Source organism: Curcuma longa, chromosome 8 (genome assembly GCF_044706935.1).
Source record: "Curcuma longa cultivar G26 ecotype Majalengka, Jawa Barat chromosome 8, ITB_CL_G26_1.1, whole genome shotgun sequence".
NCBI lineage: Eukaryota > Viridiplantae > Streptophyta > Magnoliopsida > Zingiberales > Zingiberaceae > Curcuma > Curcuma longa.
The window spans coordinates 7,865,500-7,885,614 of NC_133868.1; the positions used below are offsets into that span (position 1 = coordinate 7,865,500).

At 37.4% G+C, this 20,115-nt stretch overlaps 4 protein-coding genes across 6 annotated transcripts; 2 read left to right on the forward strand and 2 right to left on the reverse strand.

Annotated features, from left to right (window-relative positions):
* Positions 1 to 250: 250 nt before the first annotated feature.
* Positions 251 to 4,292, reverse strand: LOC141833626 (nuclear transcription factor Y subunit A-3-like). Of its 3 annotated transcripts, none has more exons than XM_074721111.1 (6): positions 4,026 to 4,292; positions 2,406 to 2,760; positions 1,229 to 1,338; positions 1,069 to 1,140; positions 819 to 989; positions 251 to 732 (listed from the first exon to the last, which is right to left on the reverse strand). In XM_074721111.1, exons 2-6 carry the CDS (start codon positions 2,725 to 2,727, stop codon positions 469 to 471), a joined length of 939 nt encoding a protein of 312 aa, XP_074577212.1. In that variant the 5' UTR covers positions 2,728 to 2,760; positions 4,026 to 4,292; the 3' UTR covers positions 251 to 468. The 3 variants fall into 3 exon arrangements, with proteins under 3 accessions (XP_074577212.1, XP_074577213.1, XP_074577211.1); XM_074721112.1 differs by having other exon boundaries at positions 2,406 to 2,767; XM_074721110.1 differs by having other exon boundaries at positions 2,406 to 2,838.
* Positions 4,293 to 5,683: 1,391 nt separating this feature from the next.
* On the forward strand, positions 5,684 to 9,912 carry LOC141833073 (PHD finger protein ALFIN-LIKE 4-like). Its single transcript, XM_074720469.1, has 5 exons — positions 5,684 to 5,991; positions 6,162 to 6,194; positions 7,103 to 7,331; positions 9,001 to 9,124; positions 9,350 to 9,912. Exons 1-5 carry the CDS (start codon positions 5,889 to 5,891, stop codon positions 9,614 to 9,616), a joined length of 756 nt encoding a protein of 251 aa, XP_074576570.1. The 5' UTR covers positions 5,684 to 5,888; the 3' UTR covers positions 9,617 to 9,912.
* Positions 9,913 to 12,020: 2,108 nt separating this feature from the next.
* Positions 12,021 to 13,322, forward strand: LOC141833970 (uncharacterized). The gene is made up of 4 exons (XM_074721451.1): positions 12,021 to 12,207; positions 12,316 to 12,697; positions 12,779 to 13,177; positions 13,232 to 13,322. The coding sequence occupies exons 1-4, from the start codon at positions 12,021 to 12,023 to the stop codon at positions 13,320 to 13,322; spliced, it is 1,059 nt and encodes a 352-aa protein (XP_074577552.1).
* Positions 13,323 to 17,813: 4,491 nt separating this feature from the next.
* LOC141833971 (uncharacterized) lies at positions 17,814 to 19,278 on the reverse strand. Its single transcript, XM_074721452.1, has 2 exons — positions 18,107 to 19,278; positions 17,814 to 17,856 (listed from the first exon to the last, which is right to left on the reverse strand). Exons 1-2 carry the CDS (start codon positions 19,276 to 19,278, stop codon positions 17,814 to 17,816), a joined length of 1,215 nt encoding a protein of 404 aa, XP_074577553.1.
* Positions 19,279 to 20,115: the final 837 nt, after the last annotated feature.

Consider the following 20,115-nt stretch of genomic DNA (forward strand, 5'->3'; position numbering starts at 1 on the left):
AATGCGCCACGAGATCCAAACTCACCTTTCTTTTGGCCAATTGATTTGGAGATGTGTTAATATTCTTTTGTCGAATTATTTGGGGCATAATTAAACGGAATCTGAGGAATATACTCTCACGTGCGTGAGACCCTTCGATTTGGAGATATTGTAAACAAGAGTCTTTATTTAAATTTTCGATATTTTAATGGGTTTTCACTTTAAATTATTCATTCAAATATTAGAATAAAGACAGACAAAGAGAAGGAGATGAACAACAGAACATTACACATTGTTTAGACAAGAGTTATCATGCAGTCGAGTCCTGTTCATGTTCACTAGAAATGTCAAATAAAACACTTGAAACGAAACGAAACGAAGATACTACCAAAAGCCAAGGATGAATTGCCAGGGAAACACCATGACAGACAGCACAATGCGATCTTCTCGACGCCCCGAATCCTTTCATGGTGCTTCCACCTTGCATGCTCACTCCAAACTCGAGTGAAAATTGGTTGTTTGGAAGCTGAAGTGTTTCCGTTCAGCCACCTTGCTTCCATTCGTCGGAACAGCTCTCGCGCGGGCACTCACTGAATCAGAGAGACCTTGGCAGACTGACATTGTTGAAAGTTGGGTCTGTTGCTGCTGCTGCTGCTGCTGCTGCTGTTCAAGTTGCTTTGTGTTGAGGAATCTTCCACCGGAACCCCTTGCTCGCTTCATCGCGTGGAGATGACGAGATTCGTGAAGGTATGGCTGTAAAGTTATATAGAACAGAAGGTATGTCATCTGTAGTGGTAATGTTAAATAGCTTCTGTATCAAACTTGGTCTTTAATCATACCTTTCTGCTCTTTATGAGTTTATTTTCAGCCTCCAACTTTGCGCGCAGCTGCCTTCTTCGTAGAATCGCAGCGTATTGTTTTGCATTGACATAAATAGGTCCTTCAGCTGCAGGTTGAAGAGGCAGTGGCATGCGAGAAGCAGAAGATGTTCCCGCTATTTGCGGATGGATCTGTAGGTTAAGCAATTACATATGAAGGCATTGTAATGACATCGATCTTTTAAGGAGGATGTTTGCTTAGTAGAATTACCATGGCCGGTGGTCCGCAAACAGCAAGGAAGCCACCCAAGTAAGGGTCGCCATAAGGATACTGCATGTGGCCCTAAAGTCGAAAAGCCAAATATTACAATTTAGAAGCATAATAGAAACAAAAGATCGAAAACAAAGTTACCATGTCGAATGTAACTTACTAAAGATTGGCCATAGTTCATCTTCGGAGGTGCAAATGAAACTTCTGAATTCCCCAAACATAAAACTGGTTTCGTGGGACTGTCAGATTTTCTATATGGATTATCAATACCTAAGGAATACAGTTTAGAAGATGACAGTAAACTATACAGGTCGAAGGCAAGTACAAGAAGAAAACATTACAAAAAGATAGCAAACGATTATCAGTAATGTCATATGGACACATGGAAATATAGACATGATCTTGGAACAGTAAATAGAAGCAGATATGTTTAACCCCAAACTGGTGACAATGATGTTTAAAAACATCAACTTCAAGAAGTGAACAAAGATTTGTGGCACATATTTTACAACTTATCATGCTAGAAAGATATATGCCGAGACAATACAGAGGAAACAGTTTCATCTTCTAGTAGATCATAAGCTTTCTCCCAACTTTTCTAACAGCTCACATACATAAAAGAACGATCGTTGTACAAATGCAACTGTGTATATTAAATACGACCAAAGAACAGTATGTCTGAACAACAACACTGAGCACTCAATATCTACCCAAAAAAAAACATCAATGGAATAATAAACAAGAAGTTAATATGGTATATGCCTGTCTTGTTTCACAAACAAATTTTCTCAGAATTCCACAACAGAGTCTTCAAGCAAGATTCTTGACTAAAAAAGATTCTGATGTTGCTTATTTAAACATCTTGGACTTCTAAAACAGCATAAACTAGATATTTTTTGGTTATATTAAACATTTAGCAAGCTGTATACATCATAAAGATTGTTAAGTTCAAGAAGACTCTCATACACAGGAACAATTTGGTCACTCTATGCAGTCCAGGCTAAATAAGCATGTGTATTGTGAAATAAGACCAAACATTAACGAAGGAATTGATAATAAGATGATAAAGCAATCAACCATATACTATAATAAGAGCTGCCATTTGGATCTTTGGTACAGATAGAGTCAATTGCATTCGATGAGAACATGCACTCTTACTCTAAAAATCAATTTGCCAAAATAAACAAGAAAATTCAAATTTAATTAACCATAGGCTACAGAACAATGTGCTTGTTTAACAAAATAAGCACAAGAATTTAGGCTTAAATAACTAGTAGAACTTGAGATACATAGTAATTCAGAGCAGTAAAAGAACATTTTGTATAGTTCGATAGTACCAGACTGTATAGAAATGTATTGCTGATTAATATTGTCTTCACTCATTTCGGATACTTCTCGATGGGATTGATCACTGGAGTGAGTTGAAGAGTCATGGTCAGATATTGTATGGCTCAATTGTGTTTCCCTGTTACCGTCTTTTGCTAAGTAGTCCATATTCATACTCAAGTCTTTGGAATAAGAAGACTGCAGAATATTTGAGCTACTCATATTCCACCAGGCAGGATTGTTCACAAGAGTAGATGTTGAATAGAGTGCATTATTCTCTGAACCCTTTTTTCCAACAACTTGCATTTCTGAAGCCTTTGCATAATGATGCATAATTCAATTTCCACAGAGCTCGACTGAGCCCAACTGCAATCTTTCTTACTGATCAGCTACTATTAATAAAGGAACGTATAACACTATCAAAAGTGTAAGAGGAAGGATTACCTGAAATCAGACATTTGTCCTCTTAGTAACACAAGTTATTATCAACAGTTTCTAGCAAATTGTGGAAAGTATAACTGTGAACTTTTGACAAACATCCAGACACATGTGAAATGCTAATATCAAATTTATTTTTATAACATGAAAAATCAAATCATCTAATGATGAACCCCGAAATTGCTATGGTCGGCTTCGATTCTTTATCCAAGGAATATTCACCAACATGAAGAGACAACTACCAGCTCCTTTCACAATGGTTGTAAGATAAAATGGAAAATGAGACTCTCTCATGAAACAACATGCTCTTCTCCATATGCAGTTTTTCCCTAACACAGTGAGATTCTGAGAGAAGCAAAAGTGCGGCTTACTCAGAAACTGGGACTAACATGTCAGTCCACCCAAACGGAGTCAAAGAAGGGCAAACTGTTTTGATCTCGCTTTGCAATACAAGCTGGCACACAATTACTTCGGCCGAGTTCTATTAGTAGGTTGTAGGGTCTTGATCTCTAAAAGGCAATTACGACCACATGCCCTAACATCTGAAGCATCAAAGATAGTCTGATGCATGTCAACAAATGCATATTTATGCAATCCTCTTCCATATAAGAATGTCAATTTGCAAAATTCTGATGCATCAATGCAAAAGGATGATACCTAACAAATACGTCTCTTCAGAAAATAAATAGTCTCATATACATCAAGCAGTCCGGGAAATGGAATTTCCAGTTTCCCCACATGGAAAAGAAACCAGAAACCGAGCAACACGATTCCAAGTAATGAAACTCGAGAACGAGCTAAGAACCAATGGTTCCCATGTTTTTTTTTTCAAAAAAGGGGGGAAACAGAAGTGATCGACACCTAAAAAAGAGCAAACACAGTGAGAAGACCAAGAGAACCGCCAACATCGTCTATTTCCCAAAGGGCCCGCAGCTAAATGACATGCACCTTTGAAATCCAACAAGTTACACACGATCCACTAAGAACTAAAAAATAAGAATCAAACTTATTTTGCTCCTAATCAAAACCTAAACCTTTGAAAGAAGTAACGAAATCAACAACGGGATCCCAAGAATAAGAAAAATTAAGGCAAGAAGCAACAGCGCAAGTGCATGCATGCAAATATACCGAAGGATTCAAAAGGGGGAAAACAGACTAAAATCAGAACCAGATCATTGGCTGCAGAGAGTAACCTTGAGGAAATCTTAAAGCCCCCTTGCCTTTCCCCTTCGTTTCCTCCTTCTCCTTCCTGGTTATCCTCCTCTCCTCTCTCCACACACCTCACTCCTCACATTTAAAAGATATGCTGCCAAGGTTTCACCTGCCAAATATGCAAGAGCATCTCCCTCTCCCTTACTGTCAACCTTTCTTTATCCTTAAAAACAGTAAGAAATATAAATAATAAATCTCTCTCCCCACTTCCAAACACCAAGACCACCACCCAGTAGCCGTCCCTTCCTCCTCTCTCGGCCCTCTGCTATGCTTTTCATTACTTTCGTCCAATAAATTATTGCCCTCCAATGTCACAATTCTCCTGACCAGATTACCCCTTTGAGTTGGAGCTATCTTCGCCAGTGGTATGCTCCAAAGGCAGACAAATGGAGCGCGGGCGATGACTCACGCCCACAGTGAAGACCGCCGTCACCGTCCATATCCAAGGCCCACGCCTAGCGGACCCGACGAGTAAAACCATTGGATCCAAGGATAAATCCCACGCCGTAATTGGTAGATCACGGGAGTTTGGTTAATAGATTTCGAGATAGATTTCGTGGGCTTGTCACGTGTTCGCGAGAGACCGCATGCACAAGCAGCAGCTGCATACGTGCTCCTCCGCCATAACACGTGCCTCGGGCCCCGCTTTAATGCCTGATATACATTTATGGGGGCAACGTTGTTGTTACTAATGCCTTTATAAGTGGAAAAAAAAATAAGGGAACAAAACACAATCCAATTAGGTTGATAATTTCTTTTGAATTTAATATACTTTTCGAATAGAAAGGGATATAAAAATTTTTTAAACTCAATTAAATAATTAAATTATTAGATAGATAGATTTTTGAGTTTGATAAGAAGACGGGTTTCCTAGAATCCTATCCCTATCAAACTCAAATATCCCATAAATATTATAATATTTATATATTTATATTTATATATTAAAAAGATTCTCATCTCAAATTAATAAAATCCAAAATCCACTCACACGAATTTGATAATTTTTATATTTAATTTGATAATTTTTATTATTTTCTTACGAATTTGTTAAATATTCATAATTTTATTTAAATAATTCAAATTATACAAAATTTATAAATGATAATATGATATTTGATAGGGTAGGTATAGGGATAGAGATGAGAACGAAGATAGAGATGGATATAATAAATAAGAATAAGAAAAGGAAGGATACGGAATGAGATTCATTGCCATCAATTCCACGTTTTATTTATTTATTTTATATATATATTTGTTATATTTAACCGTTGGAGGCTTATACGAGGGGTGAAATATGATTAATTAATTACTGGCGAAGAAATTTTGGAAGGAAATTTATTGATTAGATTTAATCAGGGAGACAAAAGTACACTGCATGCTAGCTGCTTGTTGGTCCACTTATAGTACGGATTTATTGTAGATTCGGCTCGATCACATCGCAGTCACTATGCTAAAATAGTAACACTATTCCACACAGAAATCAGAAAAATCTTGTTTCGCCCTGTCAAATTAAATGCATAAATTATTTGTTGACGTGGCATGGATCCTCCATTCATGGGCCATGTCCGGCCCATTAACGGGCAAAGTGAGGTTTATAAAATGTAACATTCCCTTCGGACTCCTTTGGACCGACGTGTATTTTGCCCTAGCCCCCAATTGGATCTGCGGATCTACTATTTTTCCCCCAATAAAAAAATAGAGCGTCTCCTTTTTCTTATTATTTTGCCGTTCTACTTCACTGTTCGCTCGATCCGTGTGAAGCTCGTCTCAATCTAATTTTATATATTTATATCGTAACTCCTGGATTCCTTGTTCTTGCTTGCGCGCTCGCTTTTGGGGAGGCAATGGATGGTGGATCGGCGGCACAGTACAATCCTCGGACGGTGGAGGAGGTTTTCCGCGACTTCAAGGGCCGGCGAGCTGCCATGATCAAGGCCCTCACCGCCGGTCTGCATCTCGTTCCCTTAAAAAAAAAAACTGACTTTTTTCATATCTTCCTAGAAAAAGATCTTCTTTTAATTGCTATTTTCATCTTTCGCGCACTAAAGATATTCGATTTATTATTATTATTTTTGTCGCCGAGGATTGAATTGTTGACGAGGTTTCTTTTGCTGTAGATGTCGAGGATTTTTACCAGCAGTGTGACCCTGGTGAGGATCTGCTCTACCCTTTTTCTCGATTATTGTGTGGCTTGCTGGTGCTGGTGCTGGTGCTGGTGCTGGTACTGGTAGTGGTAGATTTTTTTGTTGTTAAATTCACTGAGTATGCAGTTTTCACATTTGGCCTCGTTGGCTAATTGTAGGATGCTTCTGCTGCGAAATATTATCACCTTTACTTCAAAAAATTTGTAACAGAGGAATTAACTTTAGTTATACGGGGAAGCAATTACTAGTAAAAAACAGAATCATTTTTTTTTTGGAAAAAAGAAGTGCATCATAATTTCGTCTCCAAGAAAACATCATTTGAATTGCTAGTTGAACAAACTGGTATATATCCATCCAAGTAAACAATAAGATAGATTGATTAAGCTTCATCCATCTTTTTTATAAATATACTGGTTCTTGTCCATCCTGATAGTGGAGAAATATAAGATCGATAAAATTTAATGGTGGTTGAAGTTTTGACCAGATTTTACAACCAATGTTAAACAATAGAATGCAATGATCTGGTTTCATTAGAGTTGGTTTAGGTTTGCATAAACAATGCAAAAGAAAAAAAGTAGCATGTGACAAGGGAAAAAAAGATAAAAGGAAAAATGTATTCGCAAACCACTTCGTGTTTTTTGTTCTGTCATTATTACTAGAATATATGCCAACTCTTCTCTGAACATGCAGACACTAATACTGACAGTGAATGCATTCTTCTTGACCTATATATGGAAAACATGTGAAACATGTCTCATTTAACTGGAGATTCTATGATCTCCTGATTTGAAAAATATAGGTGTTGTGGTCACAACACTATTTCCTTTTAACATCTTTTTTGTTTACCTGGAAGAGACCACAACTGCTTTTAATAAATTATCATCTTGTGCTGACCAATTTTATCTTATTTACAGAGAAAGAAAATTTATGTCTCTATGGATTTCCCAATGAACACTGGGAAGTTAATTTACCTGCAGAAGAGGTGCCTCCAGAACTTCCTGAACCTGCTTTAGGCATTAACTTTGCTAGGGATGGAATGCAAGAAAAGGATTGGCTCTCGTTAGTGGCTGTACACAGTGATGCTTGGCTACTTGCTGTTGCTTTCTACTTTGGTGCTAGATTTGGATTTGATAAATTACAAAGGTGATTATTTTATGTGTCTTCTGAATTAAAATTTCTAACTGTGTTTTCTTAATTGGCTTGAATAACTACTGTATCTATTTTTGCTGTAGGCTTTCTTTTTTGACAATAACTTTCATTGAGTTTTCCTGATGTGAGTTAAGTACCTTCATTCATAATTGTCTAATTTTTAACATTGTTGCTCACGTGGGCTGAAAATAACTTCTTTTTATTGATTTTTCTGTGTGAGTCAATACCTTTATTCCTGCATGTCTGGTTTGTGACATTGTTGCATATATGAGCTACAAAAATGGCCTTTAGGTCTTTGTGGTGACAATGTTGGTTTTGAATTTTGATCCAGTTTTGAATACTAATTATGGACTTCATTAGTGCAATTTTCTCTCTTTTGTATGCTTCAAATTGTACCAAAGTGCTTAATTATGGGTTGCATGTGCAATATGTAATGTTATTCTGGTCTTGACTGATAATGTCTTTACTTTGTTTGGATTTTGTGTATTAGTTTCTTGATTTTTTTCACCTTGGTATATGAATATTTTTGCATGTTGACTAGTTATTCTCAATAGTGAACCAAATTACTTAGCATAAGGTGTCAACATCTAAGTTCTATAAAAGCTTTAGATATTTTTTATATTACTTAAAGTATTGGCAAACAAATTGCTTTTTTGAGTTTAGAAACATCAGATGGTTTGGATGGATACCTAGTTGTATTCAATTGAAATGCCTTTAATCAGACATCCTAGAAACATAAGGATGCTTCTGTTGACAACATTTTTTGTTGTGTGCGAAGTTTCTTTAGATAATTTGTTTATAGGATCAGTGGCCTAGTTTATCCAGAAGAGTCCTGACTAAGATTTTGTAAGTTTTCATGATTCTGGTAATTGTTCTTCCAGTGAGACAATTGTATGACATAAGGATAAGTTGTCCAGCATGCAATCATCTTGCATCAGAACAATGTTTGATGATATCCATTTTGGTTGTTGAGATTACTAGACCAAACAGCTATTAGAAAGATTATTAGGATACTTACTTTCCTGAAAGGCTTTAATGATGGACAGTACCTTTTTAAAAAGAAATGAAACTTATAACTGTAACATGCTTGGTGTCATACTTAGGTCACTCTACATCCTATAAGCTTCTTCTAGAACCTGAAACCAAAGAGAACTCTTTATACCTGCTTGCCTAGATCCAAATTTCATTAAATATTCATTTATTCAAATTTTTAGGTCTAGGCAGTGGTTTAACTGTGAGCTTTTGGGGCACTTCTTTCAGCTTTGCTCATTGCTTGATTTACCTATGGAAGCCCTAATTTAAAAACCACATACAAGGAAGGTAGGTTTTGGTACACCTTAATGACACGTGCCACTGCTAGTATTTTTGAACCATTTTTGCACTGTCCCAGAAAATGGAGTGACTAGCAGTGTACACAGTGTTTCAACTTAAATCCTTTACCTTTTGACAAGTGCTGCACACATGGCTTGCTTCACTCACTTTAGAGATTTGCTCACTCCTTTACTGTTTCCTATGTTTGTCCTATTGCATTCTTTCAGCAAGTTATGACTAGCTAACTGTATTCTAGTTGTTCACGTACTTTAACTAACAACTTGCTGGAGTTTGCATGCAATTGTTTTACTGGGTGGCATCTCTAATAAATTTGTGGTGATTTTGGATACAGGAAGCGCCTCTTTGGTATGATCAATGATCTTCCTTCCATATATGAAGTTGTGAGTAGCAGGAACAAGGTCCGGCCAACTGAAACAAACCATAACAATAACAAATCCAAGTCAAACTCTAGCACGGTTAGATTACTGAATCACCTCCCTTAGCTAATCTGAGTTTCTTGATTATAGCAGACAAACTGTTTTCTCGTCTTGGATACATTATTAACTTTACTTTTAGATATGTATATAAGACATTTTAACACATTCCACAATCATTGTATTGGAAAGAGAATCCTTGAACTTTGAGTTTCTTTTGTTTCTATACTCACATTAGACTTGTTTTCCCATGCATTGTTGCTGCAGCGTGTATCAGAATCCCAGGCGAAGTTTCCAAAGGCACAAGTCATGGAAGAGGATGATGAACTTGATGAGGAAGAAGAGGATGAACATGGAGACACCCTATGCGGGGCTTGTGGGGACAATTATGCATCAGATGAATTTTGGATCTGCTGCGATATTTGTGAGACATGGTTTCACGGTAAGTGTGTGAAGATCACGCCAGCTAAAGCAGAACACATCAAGCAGTACAAATGCCCAACATGCAGCAGCAAAAAGTCACGCCCATCCTAATAGATGCTGGCTGAGCCCTTTCTTCTTCTTTGAAATGTCGATAGTTACTCTAATTATAGGAATGCTACCGTCAATCTGAAAGTCTCCTGTGGTTTAGCTCAAATTCAGCTCGACATACAAATTTTACTTACTGTATCATTATCGTCGCTTGAGGTGCAAATTGCGTCTAGTGAAGCAAGTTGACACTTTTTATGAATTCTAGCTAGCATATTTGTAGATCCTGAAGATCTCATATAATGCTAAGATGCTCTGCAATTTATTGCATTAGTTTTTTTATCGTTCAGTTAGATCGAACACCCATGTTTTGTTCTAGTTTGTTTTTAGTAATCAAAGATATGCTTGCTTCTACTTGAAATTTTTGAATGCACCACCTAGTCCTGCATCATCCCATACCTTTGGTGGAGCGGCGGTGGAGATTTAAGCATTTAATTCAAAATGAATTTAATATTCGTGAGGAAGAAGCCATTACAAGTCCTGTAAAAAGCATTTCTGCACAATAAATATATCCTAATGAATCTCTATGTTTCTATCTAATGAACGATTTCTCGTTTACACTTCCCCGGACGCTCATTACAGATTTCCCATGTCTGCGCATGCATTTGTTCCTTGTAACAATTGACTGCTTGTACTTTCACTCTGTCAACTCCTGAGCCATTTCCACTGCCTTTGACTTTGTTACCTGATCAGACCAATACTGATGAAAGTTGCACGGGTAAGGATAGTATTAGATTACTCTTCCCTGTCACGACAGAAACGTAACTTTTTTTGCTTCGCTTAGATGATTTTCTTTCCTTATATGCTTACTGTCTTCCTGCAAATGATTTTAAAGAATGCAGTTTGAATCTCCATGTCTTTGCCTCAGAAGTTTGGTATCTTTCTGCTCCAGAATCAGTCAAGTTCCTACCGTGTCTACACTAGAAAACTTGTTTAGACCTTAAGGAAAGAGTAATTTCCAAAACCTTAACGAGAAAAAAATTATTTTAAAGTTACTGATGAAGCTGCTGAGATGATGCATAGTCTGATACTCTAGCCAAAACTTAGAGTCCTAGAAGTCGCCGGGTGCCCTGCAAAATTCAACAGTGCATTTTCAGAAATTACCATGCATGGTTGCCGGCCGGGGGCAAGCATCTCTTGCTGGATGTTTTTCTTTACAGTCTGAACATGAGATTGAGGTCAGAGGAAAGGATCTTCTCATTGCATGATCGAGCACCATTGTATGTTTGGAATTTTGCATTCGCTTACACTTATTATGTATCGAAGGCATGGCACTGGAGATTGCAGAAGGCAATCCTCTGCCATATGCATGTGCTTGACTGAATCTTTATTATTTGTTACTTTGAACACTCTGTGGAAGTTCCAGAAGGGTGGTCATTGCAAGTGACTATCCAAAAATCTCTGCAGGGTGTTGTCTCCTGATACCTTCTGCATCTTCCCTAATCCTCATATTGGGCAATTCAAAACTTCCATAAATAGGAAAAGATAAACGACTCCTTAAATTTGAAAACTTTAGGCAAACTTTAATAGTGTATGTCTCTATTGCAATTCAAAATTTGAAGAAAAATTCCATACAATTTAAGTTTAAAATAGATATGTAGTAAGTTTAGCTATTTTTGAGTGATTTAGCCACTTTAAAAGCATGAGTGAACTTTAATGACTCCTAAAACCTTTATTTATTCTTTGAAAAACAAGAAACACATTTTAGATTTTTTTTTTCCCCAAATATTTTTACGACTTGCATCAGCTTTTAAAGCTTCCCCTTTTTACAAATGGTTTCTGCGTAGGTGGCAGGGCGTCAGAAAACAACAGCAATAACAACAAAAGGCAGCAGCAATTGACCAGAAGACAGCAGACGAGCAGAAGCGGGACGAGCAGCAAATTGTGTGCTTGTGCCTTCGCCTGCACTCCATCAAGCCGTCAGTCAAATTAAAGAACAGACAGAGCATTGGCACCAGGTAGCAGAAACAACTGCTGTACCACTGACGCGCGCCATTAATTTTTAAACCTAGATGTTATGTCAACACACAGGTAAAGCTACTCTAAATACTACTTCTCTCTGTGATCTATTAGCTCCGCCGAGCTCCCATGCAATGCCCCAGCTGAGTCTTATGATTCCCCACTCCCTCGTTGACTGACAAGACCTATGCAAACCAAACGTGCTTCTTCTTTATTGCAGTCACATGAGAAAACAAATTAGCTAAATTATTATTGCAGCAAGTTAACAAGTCGCTGCTGCTTCTGTCATGTGTCGGTCACTCTCTATTCTTTTAGTGCATCGACTTCCTATCCACCATTACTCTTGCCTTGCCTTCTCCTTGCTGCTTCTACGGTTAACATCTCCAGTCTCAACCTTGTCGAACCTGTAGCTGTGTTTCTTCTGCGCAAGCCAGTCACTGAGAAGAAGATCATGATGGGAGGAGGGGGAAGTAGATATCCGTTCACACTATCCCAATGGCAAGAATTGGAGCTCCAAGCCCTCGTCTTCAGTTACATGGCATCAGGTTTACCTGTTCCCTCTGATCTCGTCCTTCGCATCAGGAGAAGACTCTTCATTGATCCTCAAACTCTCCCCTTCCTCCCTAATCCTCCCGCAAGTAAGCCTTGCGAGTTCAAGTTCCCTAGTTTCTGCTTCGGTATGACTCTTTAGATGATGTTGTATTTGCAACACAATTTACGTTGCCCGTTTTTATGTCGGCATTCAGTTGGATGGGGAGCGTATCAGATGGGTGGTGTAAGAAAAGCAATGGATTCAGAGCCTGGGAGGTGCAGGAGAACAGATGGGAAAAAGTGGAGATGCTCCAAGGAGGCCTATCCTGACTCCAAGTATTGTGAGAGGCACATGCACAGGGGTAAAAGCCGTTCAAGAAAGCCTGTGGAATTATCTTTGGCCACCCGCCCAGTCTCCTCCCACTGTCCGTCAAACTTCTCCCCACCTCTCTCACGGTCAGCACACCAAAACAATCATTTTCCCTTCTCCTGTTCCTCCTCTGCAACTGCAAGGCCTCCTGCCGAGGGTTACTCGCGCCATAAGGATTCCACCAATTTGAGCTTGGACTCTCTGTCCCACGCAACTGATAATTACAGGTGATCGCAGCTATAATAATCTCTACATTATTTTCTAAGTATTGCTGTGTTTGTCGATTTACATGAATATTTGGAGAGCAGGAGCACTCATGGACTCAAGGAAGGTGTAAATGAATATCCATTCCTCTTGGAAAGCTCTAGGGGTGGAAGGGAGATGCCATGCAGTTTCGGGCTGTCTGAGATGGGATCGAAACAGATTTGGAGCAGCATTCAGAGCACGGACGAGATGGAAAAACAATACTTTCTGTCGAGTACTGATCGTAGGACAGATAGCCCTACTAAGTTGGAGGAGGAACAACCAAGGCCATTCCATTGTTTTCTCGATGAGAAGCCTCCAAAGAAGGAAGATCCTTGGATGAGCATGAATATGGACTTGAAGACACGACTGTCTATTTCTCTTCCCATGGCAAACCATGGCATGCCAATGATTGCTTCCCAGTGTTACAATGGTATTTGCATATGGCTCCAAATCTCTGACCAGTATCCGATCCATTTGTTTTATTACTCTTTAACTTTAGTTTCTTCACGTTGCAGATGGTTGATTTCTGAAGACCGCAAGTGTGTTCAGTGTTTCCGTCCTTCACTGTCATATCCCACCTTTGATGCTCGAGCTTTGGCTTGCTAATTAATTGTCCGTGGTCTCTCGATCAATATTTTGTCGTGATGAATGAAGAGAAATGTTCTTATGTTTGAAACTCTGTTTGAGCAATGCCATTCTAGTTACGAGGTTTCTTTCTGTTTAATAAATTGGACTCATCTCTAGTTATCCAATAATTACTCATGTTTCTTTCTGTTAATTAAAATTATTCTGCCTGAATACGATTCCAATATCAATCGACTCAACTCCTTTGCCTCTTTCAAAACTCAAAATGCAAGCACATATTTTCAGAACCAACCTTATACAGAATCAAGGAACAGGAACAAATTTACTCACTTCCCCATCAACTTAGATAAGAGAAATAGAGAATCTCAAATAATTAAACCAAGTCCAGGCCTGACCCCTTAAGAGCCAGGCTAGATGGAGCACCGGCCCAAGCATGGCCTGCCAGAGCCCGACTCAATTGATCCAAAGCCATGGGGTGGAGCCAGTCATTGTTGGGCCATTTTTAAAGAAAAATCTAAAGTTTATTTTTTTCGTAACCAATAACTAAAAAAATAAAAATCTAAAAAAATAAGAATAGTTTACAAAGTTCCTCCTAAATAATATTTATACTATAATTGTTGGATTGGACTTGATTCATAGGTTGTTTCCAATCCTAATTATTCTCCTAATAATTTAATCCTTGTCTTTTTATTCACACCATATATAATCTAAAAATCTTGGCTGCCCCACCAGCACCACACCGTGACCGCCCATTACTAGTCTGGTCACAAGGTATTGGCTACTACAGTAGCTGATCGTAGACTTACCAGAGCCGACCCAATCAACCTATCATAAATGATCCTCATCTCTATCCCCACATTTTTCTAGCAGCCCCTCTGATTAACAGGTTGCAAAAGATCAGTCGGGTTGAATTGATTATTACAGGGTGCAATAGGCAAGGATGATGAAATTGAGAAAAATATTCTCGTTTTTAGTGGTCAATTATAATTTTTTAATTTATTTATTCATAAATAATTATAAAATGGATCGTATGTAAAATTAATGACATAAGGAATTCTATATTTTCTTAGAGACCACCACGGCACAGGTGATAGTGATAGTAGTAGGCTAGCTCATCATTTTGTCGTATAAAACCCGAATGATCACCTCTGGGGCTCTGCTGTACTAATACGAGGCTTAATCGACAGGCTGCAGCCCATGCTGCCACTTGACTCATTCAATTCCAAAACATTAATGCCGTCTGTCCTTAGTAGGTGGATTTAACAGCGCCCCCACATGATCTCTACGACAATTCTACGAATTTGATTCATGTTCCTGAATCAATGAAAAATATACCTTTTTTAAGAATAAAATTGAAATATATGTTTTAACATTTTAGATAATATTTATAAACTGATGAATGAATGGAAATTTTTCGTAAATATTAAAACCACCGGTGTTCCATGAATCTTCACCAGTTCATTCACTCGATTGCTGAATAATGTATTAAAAAATCACACCTTTGTTTCGCAGGACTGGAGAGGAAGGGATTGGTGGGAACAGATATCTCAGAGGTAAGGCCATGCCACCACTTTTACTTTGTTATTATCTCTTATTTCAGAAGTTAGGGCCATGCTACCTTTACTTTTGTTATCATCTTCTCAAAAAAGAATATTCCTCTTTCAATGTTGTGCTCTTGGCCCTCTGCAAGACTTCCTCTTCATTGGGTAAATGCCTGTTATAGGGACGTTGAAAAAGTCAGCAATTTGAAGATTGCGTATGGCAAAAGCAATATAAGAATCTAACAATTTGTTGGTAACTAGGGTTTCATCTTTTATTTCTTATGATGATGGTTGTGGTGGCGGTGAGGATGCTAGAAGCTTGCAAACGATACAATTTTATGAATTTCAGGGGTTCTTCATCATGCAATTAGTTAAGAATAAGAATTGTTCCATGTGTCTGTTAAAATGAACATGATAAATTCTTTCTTTGTGATTGGTGTGTGTAAATTGGTATGGTTCTGTCGTTTTAGGAATCTTAACTTTGATGGCTTTTTCTTGTGAACCCCTTAGGTTTCAATTTAGCATTCAGCTTATATATCTGCTGGAGCTACGCCAATATAATCTTTCATGTACCTTGTTTATCATTTTCTTAAATCTGCATATAGGTTATATTTGCTACTATCCTAGGAAGACAAGCTTGATTTCTTAATCTACAATCTAATAAGCCAAAACTCTTGAGTTTTCTAAAAATAATTTGTAATTTATGATATGTAGTTTTGCAATAGTGTTTGAAATGGTAGATCGAAAACTTTTAAGTGGATGGTATCATGGCATTATATATAGTCAGGTCATATCTGTCCAAATATTTGGATTGATTAGGTGAATCTTACCTTTCAGTGAACTAGATACTAAGATATATCACTAGTAATATTCAAATCAATTAAAATTAGTTTTATTTACAATAACTAATGTTTTCTTTTATCTATATATTAAATTCTTCTAAACATGGAATCTCTTGATTGCCTTTGAAAATGCCCGCAACATCTAATCCTATTGTTATCATGTAATATATGAAATTAAAATATTCTAGAAATTAAAATTACAAGGCAATGTGAACTAGCGTAGTCGAAGATCTAGTGAATTTGTTCAGAAAGTAGTAGTTGCTTCACATTCATGTTGTTTTCCATTTCAACAGTGGGTAACATGACATACTACCCGTAGGTTGTGGACCACTCAGCATTTGGACGTTTCTAATAGGCACTATTACGGCTAAAATTGTGCTTTTCTACTATTTTCTAAATGCATTATTATTGTTTCCATTTGCTGGATCATTTGACCCCAACTGTGCCTATATCTTTCCAACCTTGTGTTTGAGCTCTTCCTTTGGAAATTTAGAAGTGTTTGGTGTCTAAAGTTTACAGCACTAGCTAACTCTTCTATCTCTGTATACTTTTATACCCTGTACTACCAGACTGTTGATATGCATTGAATCTACAGATGCCAAAGAAAACCTCCTACTAGATTTGTTGCTTCTGTTATTAAATCTTGTTATTTTGGATTGCAAAGGTTGGATTATATGATCTAGTAGTCAAGATTGATCATAAAAGAAACTGAAATAGTGTCAGTGGTAGGTCTTATGTAGGTTGGTCCCATGACAAGGATTTGCAGATGTAGAATTGTTTGATTGCCTGAATGGCTAGACACCTGACAACATCACTGAGACACCATATCTAATAGGTATTGTTTTGAGGTTTGAGAGTAGAATTATAACCATTTGTTCCATAGAAGACATTACATTATAAATCTAGAAACCTTAGTCTGCTTACCAAATTTTTTATTTCCCTGTTTGATGGGGTCATCTTCACCATACACTTGTCTTTGATTTTAACTTGGAAAATTATCTCTAATCCAACTTCTTATGATGAAATAATATATCCTAAATGTATGATATATTCCATTAGCTTAAGCTGGTTTGAAAAGTTGATTACATAGTCATATCTGTAGCTTAAGACAAATGATGATTCTGTTTTTTTTTTTTTTAGTTACATTACAAAAAGGTTTAGAAAGGTTCAAAATGTGCCCAAATCACCACATAAGTTGAAAATGCACAAAGATGATTATTTTATTCAAAAAATTATATTTTTGAAAAATTTAAGTTAATTGGCAACTTGCTAAATTTTTTAGTAAAGGACAACTAAAACTTCTTTCTCTGAAGGAATCCCATCAAGCTTAAGAAGTCAATGAAATTGGTATTTAGCTTGAACATTCAACAGCAAAGTGAAGACTAAGGTGTTTTGGGATGCTTTTAAAAACCAGTTAAATTAAGTCAAGTCATTGGCATTCAAATGGACTAAATGCGTTACTGTACATATTTGAGCAGTAACCTCATCAAGGAAAGCAAGCACAAACCATAGGGGACATTTTGATGAAAGAAAAGATCTTCTTTAGTCATAATTTCTTGCAGAATCGGAAAGTAGCACATACCTTGACTTTTGGGTAGATAACCAATCCAGGTTTGAGTGTGATTCAATTAGAACCATTTGAATGGAAGATCAACAATACAATCCCGTATGTTTTTCTGCATTACAATGAATCAGTTGAGTTATCTGCCGCACATTAACTTTTACTCTATTCTTTTGATGCTGTAATATCTCAACTGTTTGTGTCAATTACATGGATCTTTTTCAACCATTTTCAGAAGGCAGTTCTTGGCATCGTCTAAAATGTTTTTTTTTTAAATCTTTTGGCATTGTATCACCTATCTTTTTATTTATTTGTTACAAGTTCTTCACTCAACCATAAATCAATAAGATAAAACAAAATTTTAGTTTAGATTAAAACATGAAATTCTTCCGGTTACATTCTAGATGGCTTGAGATTGCCATGTTATCTTATAGAAAACCAGATTATTTGATACAAGATTTCTCCCAAAATTTAAGTTTAATTTCATATACTTCCATCTCGAAGTCCAAATCAATTTGTTGGAGCTGTGATGAGATGCTGTTTGTCAAAAATGGTCTGTCTTGCTATTTTAATCATTCTCCTCTCCATATTCAACTTCTCCAGTATCCAAGCTGCAAAAGATAACCAGTAAACTCATAAGCCAAACTGTTCAGTCCACTAAACTCGAGTGGAAGAAATGATTATCCAAGCTGCTGAACTTCTGTTTACTACTTGACAATCTTGTGAAAATTTGATGTTATAGTCTCTTATCAGATCAGAAAACCCTTAAATAAACTAGGTAAACTGTGCGGTCAATTCTAATTTATAGTTGATCAAAGCCGACGCAGATAGATCTTTGGAGTTAAAAATTATTCCACTTACCTTTCCAGAGTAGCATCTTGCAGGTAATCATCAACATGGAAATAGTCATCCAAGTGTTGTTGAAATAAGGAATTCTCCTTTGCATTCTCTCCAACACTGCCGCCATTTAACCAATATGGCATGTCTAAGGCCTCATCAAAGGCATAGATCCAATCTCCATTGGCTCCACCATGACCCTCACCTACACCACCTTCCATGTTCTTCAAAAACTTACTCCACCATGCTGATGTTGCCAAGTTCATTTTATCATTCCATTCTATATCATGTTGCTCTCCAATAGATTGAATTTCAGCCATCTCCTCATCATCCATCGCCTGGTGCAGTGAGACTGATGAAGGATGGAATGCAGCATGTGATGGTTGCTGTGAACTGGCTGGCCTTTGGATGCCTGACGTTGCATTAGAAGTAGAGTTTGAATAAGATGACAACAAAGCTTGTGATGATGATGATGTCGATGATGATGGCTCAACTGGTTTTTGATTGTGAATGTTGTGATAAATGGATGTATCAATATTTTGGAAACTTTGGAGATTGAGGTTGAGGCCTAATGGCTGATTGGGCAATTGGAAGTTGAGTTGATCAAAGATTGACATAGGTGCAATGGATGGATAAGTCCAGGAGAAGGGGTAAGAAAGGTCGATGGGTGAGAATTGAGAAGGATGAAAGGAGTTAGTGAAGCTGCGGTCGGGATGATGGTCTGTGGAGTTTCTTATAGAATCCGCCACCAGCTCATGGGATGTTCCTTGCAAAGTCGATGTTGTCGCCATGCTTTGGAGTTCGTTGGCTTGCTTCATGGAAGCTCTATGCAATTTGAGGGCAGCTACAATCTCTCTTCTCGCTTCTGCCATATTGAACAATCTTTCCTGGTAAGGCCTAGTTGTGTGGAGTCTTCTTCTCACTTGTTTCTTCGGTGGTAGCGACTTCGGTGATCCTGACTGTAACTTTTGCGGTTGTTCTTCATGTTGCTGTTTTTGTGATTTATTGAGGAGATTTATGTCTTTGCCATCTTCAAGCTCCATTTTTGCTGGACCTCTAGACCTCGAATAGCTGAGTCTTTTGACAAGACTGCGAATGTATGCACCAGAAAGATGATCTTCTTCTGGGTCATTTGGTTTCCTCTCAACATCTATGTGTCTGCTGCTGAATTTCTCAGAACAGGAGATGCTTCTCATCTCTCTCTCTCTCTGGAAGATAAACTACAAAGCACTTTCCTAATCCTGGAGGACAAGTACATAAACGGCCTTCTGGGTTGCTTTAAATAGCAGAAAGCATCGTAGCATCTCCCAATTTTCGCCGAATTTCGCAAGAAAACAAAATATTTCTGATCTCCTATGCTTTGGCAGTTGAGGTAATCTTTGGCTCGTGATCGGAAGAAACTATCAGATGCCATTTTTCTTCAAGATTACAATGGTAAAATAAAACTTGTTTGTTGCTTGCAGTTTTGCTTATTATTCACCAAGTAAAGTTGATTTATTTTATTTTTTTTTTACAGTTTTTTTAGTTACTCACTGTGGATTTTGAATGGGACCACATATCCCACCGTCCCATCATTTAATCAAGCTCACAAAAGTCTACAGCTACATAAAGATGAAGTTTGATATAAAGAGGATTCAATCTTTCCTTTATCATTATTATTTTTTATTTCGGTATAAGATCACAAACTCCATTTTCTACGAGAGTAAGGTAAAGAACTATCTTAATATATCAATGAGAGCATTGAGTTTGTGTTTGGCCATATTTTTAATCAATAATTATTGGTCAAAGATGAAGCATTAAAACACTTACTCATCTAATGGTGCAATTAATTTGATAAGAGGCCATAAGTTTTTCTACGTGTTCATCTATTCAAAAAAAGCTAGCTAATTTATTTAAAATTAATATTTACAATAAATAAAAAAAGTTTTTACAATTATATTTTTACATGGTCATCGTTGTCGTACGTGTTGGTTAGGCCTATTATTTAAGGCCCCTTCAGCGAAGGCGGCTGGCTGGCTGGCTACCTACGGTAG

Coding starts and splice junctions, on each gene's coding strand:
- LOC141833970 (XM_074721451.1), top strand. CDS start 12,021: ATGATGGGAGGAGGGGGAAGTAGATATCCGTTCACACTATCCCAATGG. Junction 12,698..12,778: donor CACGCAACTGATAATTACAG/GTGATCGCAGCT, acceptor TTTGGAGAGCAG/GAGCACTCATGGACTCAAGG. Junction 13,178..13,231: donor TGGCTCCAAATCTCTGACCA/GTATCCGATCCA, acceptor TTCACGTTGCAG/ATGGTTGATTTCTGAAGACC.
- LOC141833971 (XM_074721452.1), bottom strand. CDS start 19,278: ATGAGAAGCATCTCCTGTTCTGAGAAATTCAGCAGCAGACACATAGAT. Junction 17,857..18,106: donor CAAGATGCTACTCTGGAAAG/GTAAGTGGAATA, acceptor TATCTTTTGCAG/CTTGGATACTGGAGAAGTTG.
- LOC141833626 (XM_074721111.1), bottom strand. CDS start 2,727: ATGCATCATTATGCAAAGGCTTCAGAAATGCAAGTTGTTGGAAAAAAG. Junction 1,141..1,228: donor TGAACTATGGCCAATCTTTA/GTAAGTTACATT, acceptor TTTCGACTTTAG/GGCCACATGCAGTATCCTTA. Junction 733..818: donor AACTCATAAAGAGCAGAAAG/GTATGATTAAAG, acceptor ATAACTTTACAG/CCATACCTTCACGAATCTCG.
- LOC141833073 (XM_074720469.1), top strand. CDS start 5,889: ATGGATGGTGGATCGGCGGCACAGTACAATCCTCGGACGGTGGAGGAG. Junction 6,195..7,102: donor TTACCAGCAGTGTGACCCTG/GTGAGGATCTGC, acceptor TCTTATTTACAG/AGAAAGAAAATTTATGTCTC. Junction 7,332..9,000: donor GGATTTGATAAATTACAAAG/GTGATTATTTTA, acceptor TTTTGGATACAG/GAAGCGCCTCTTTGGTATGA.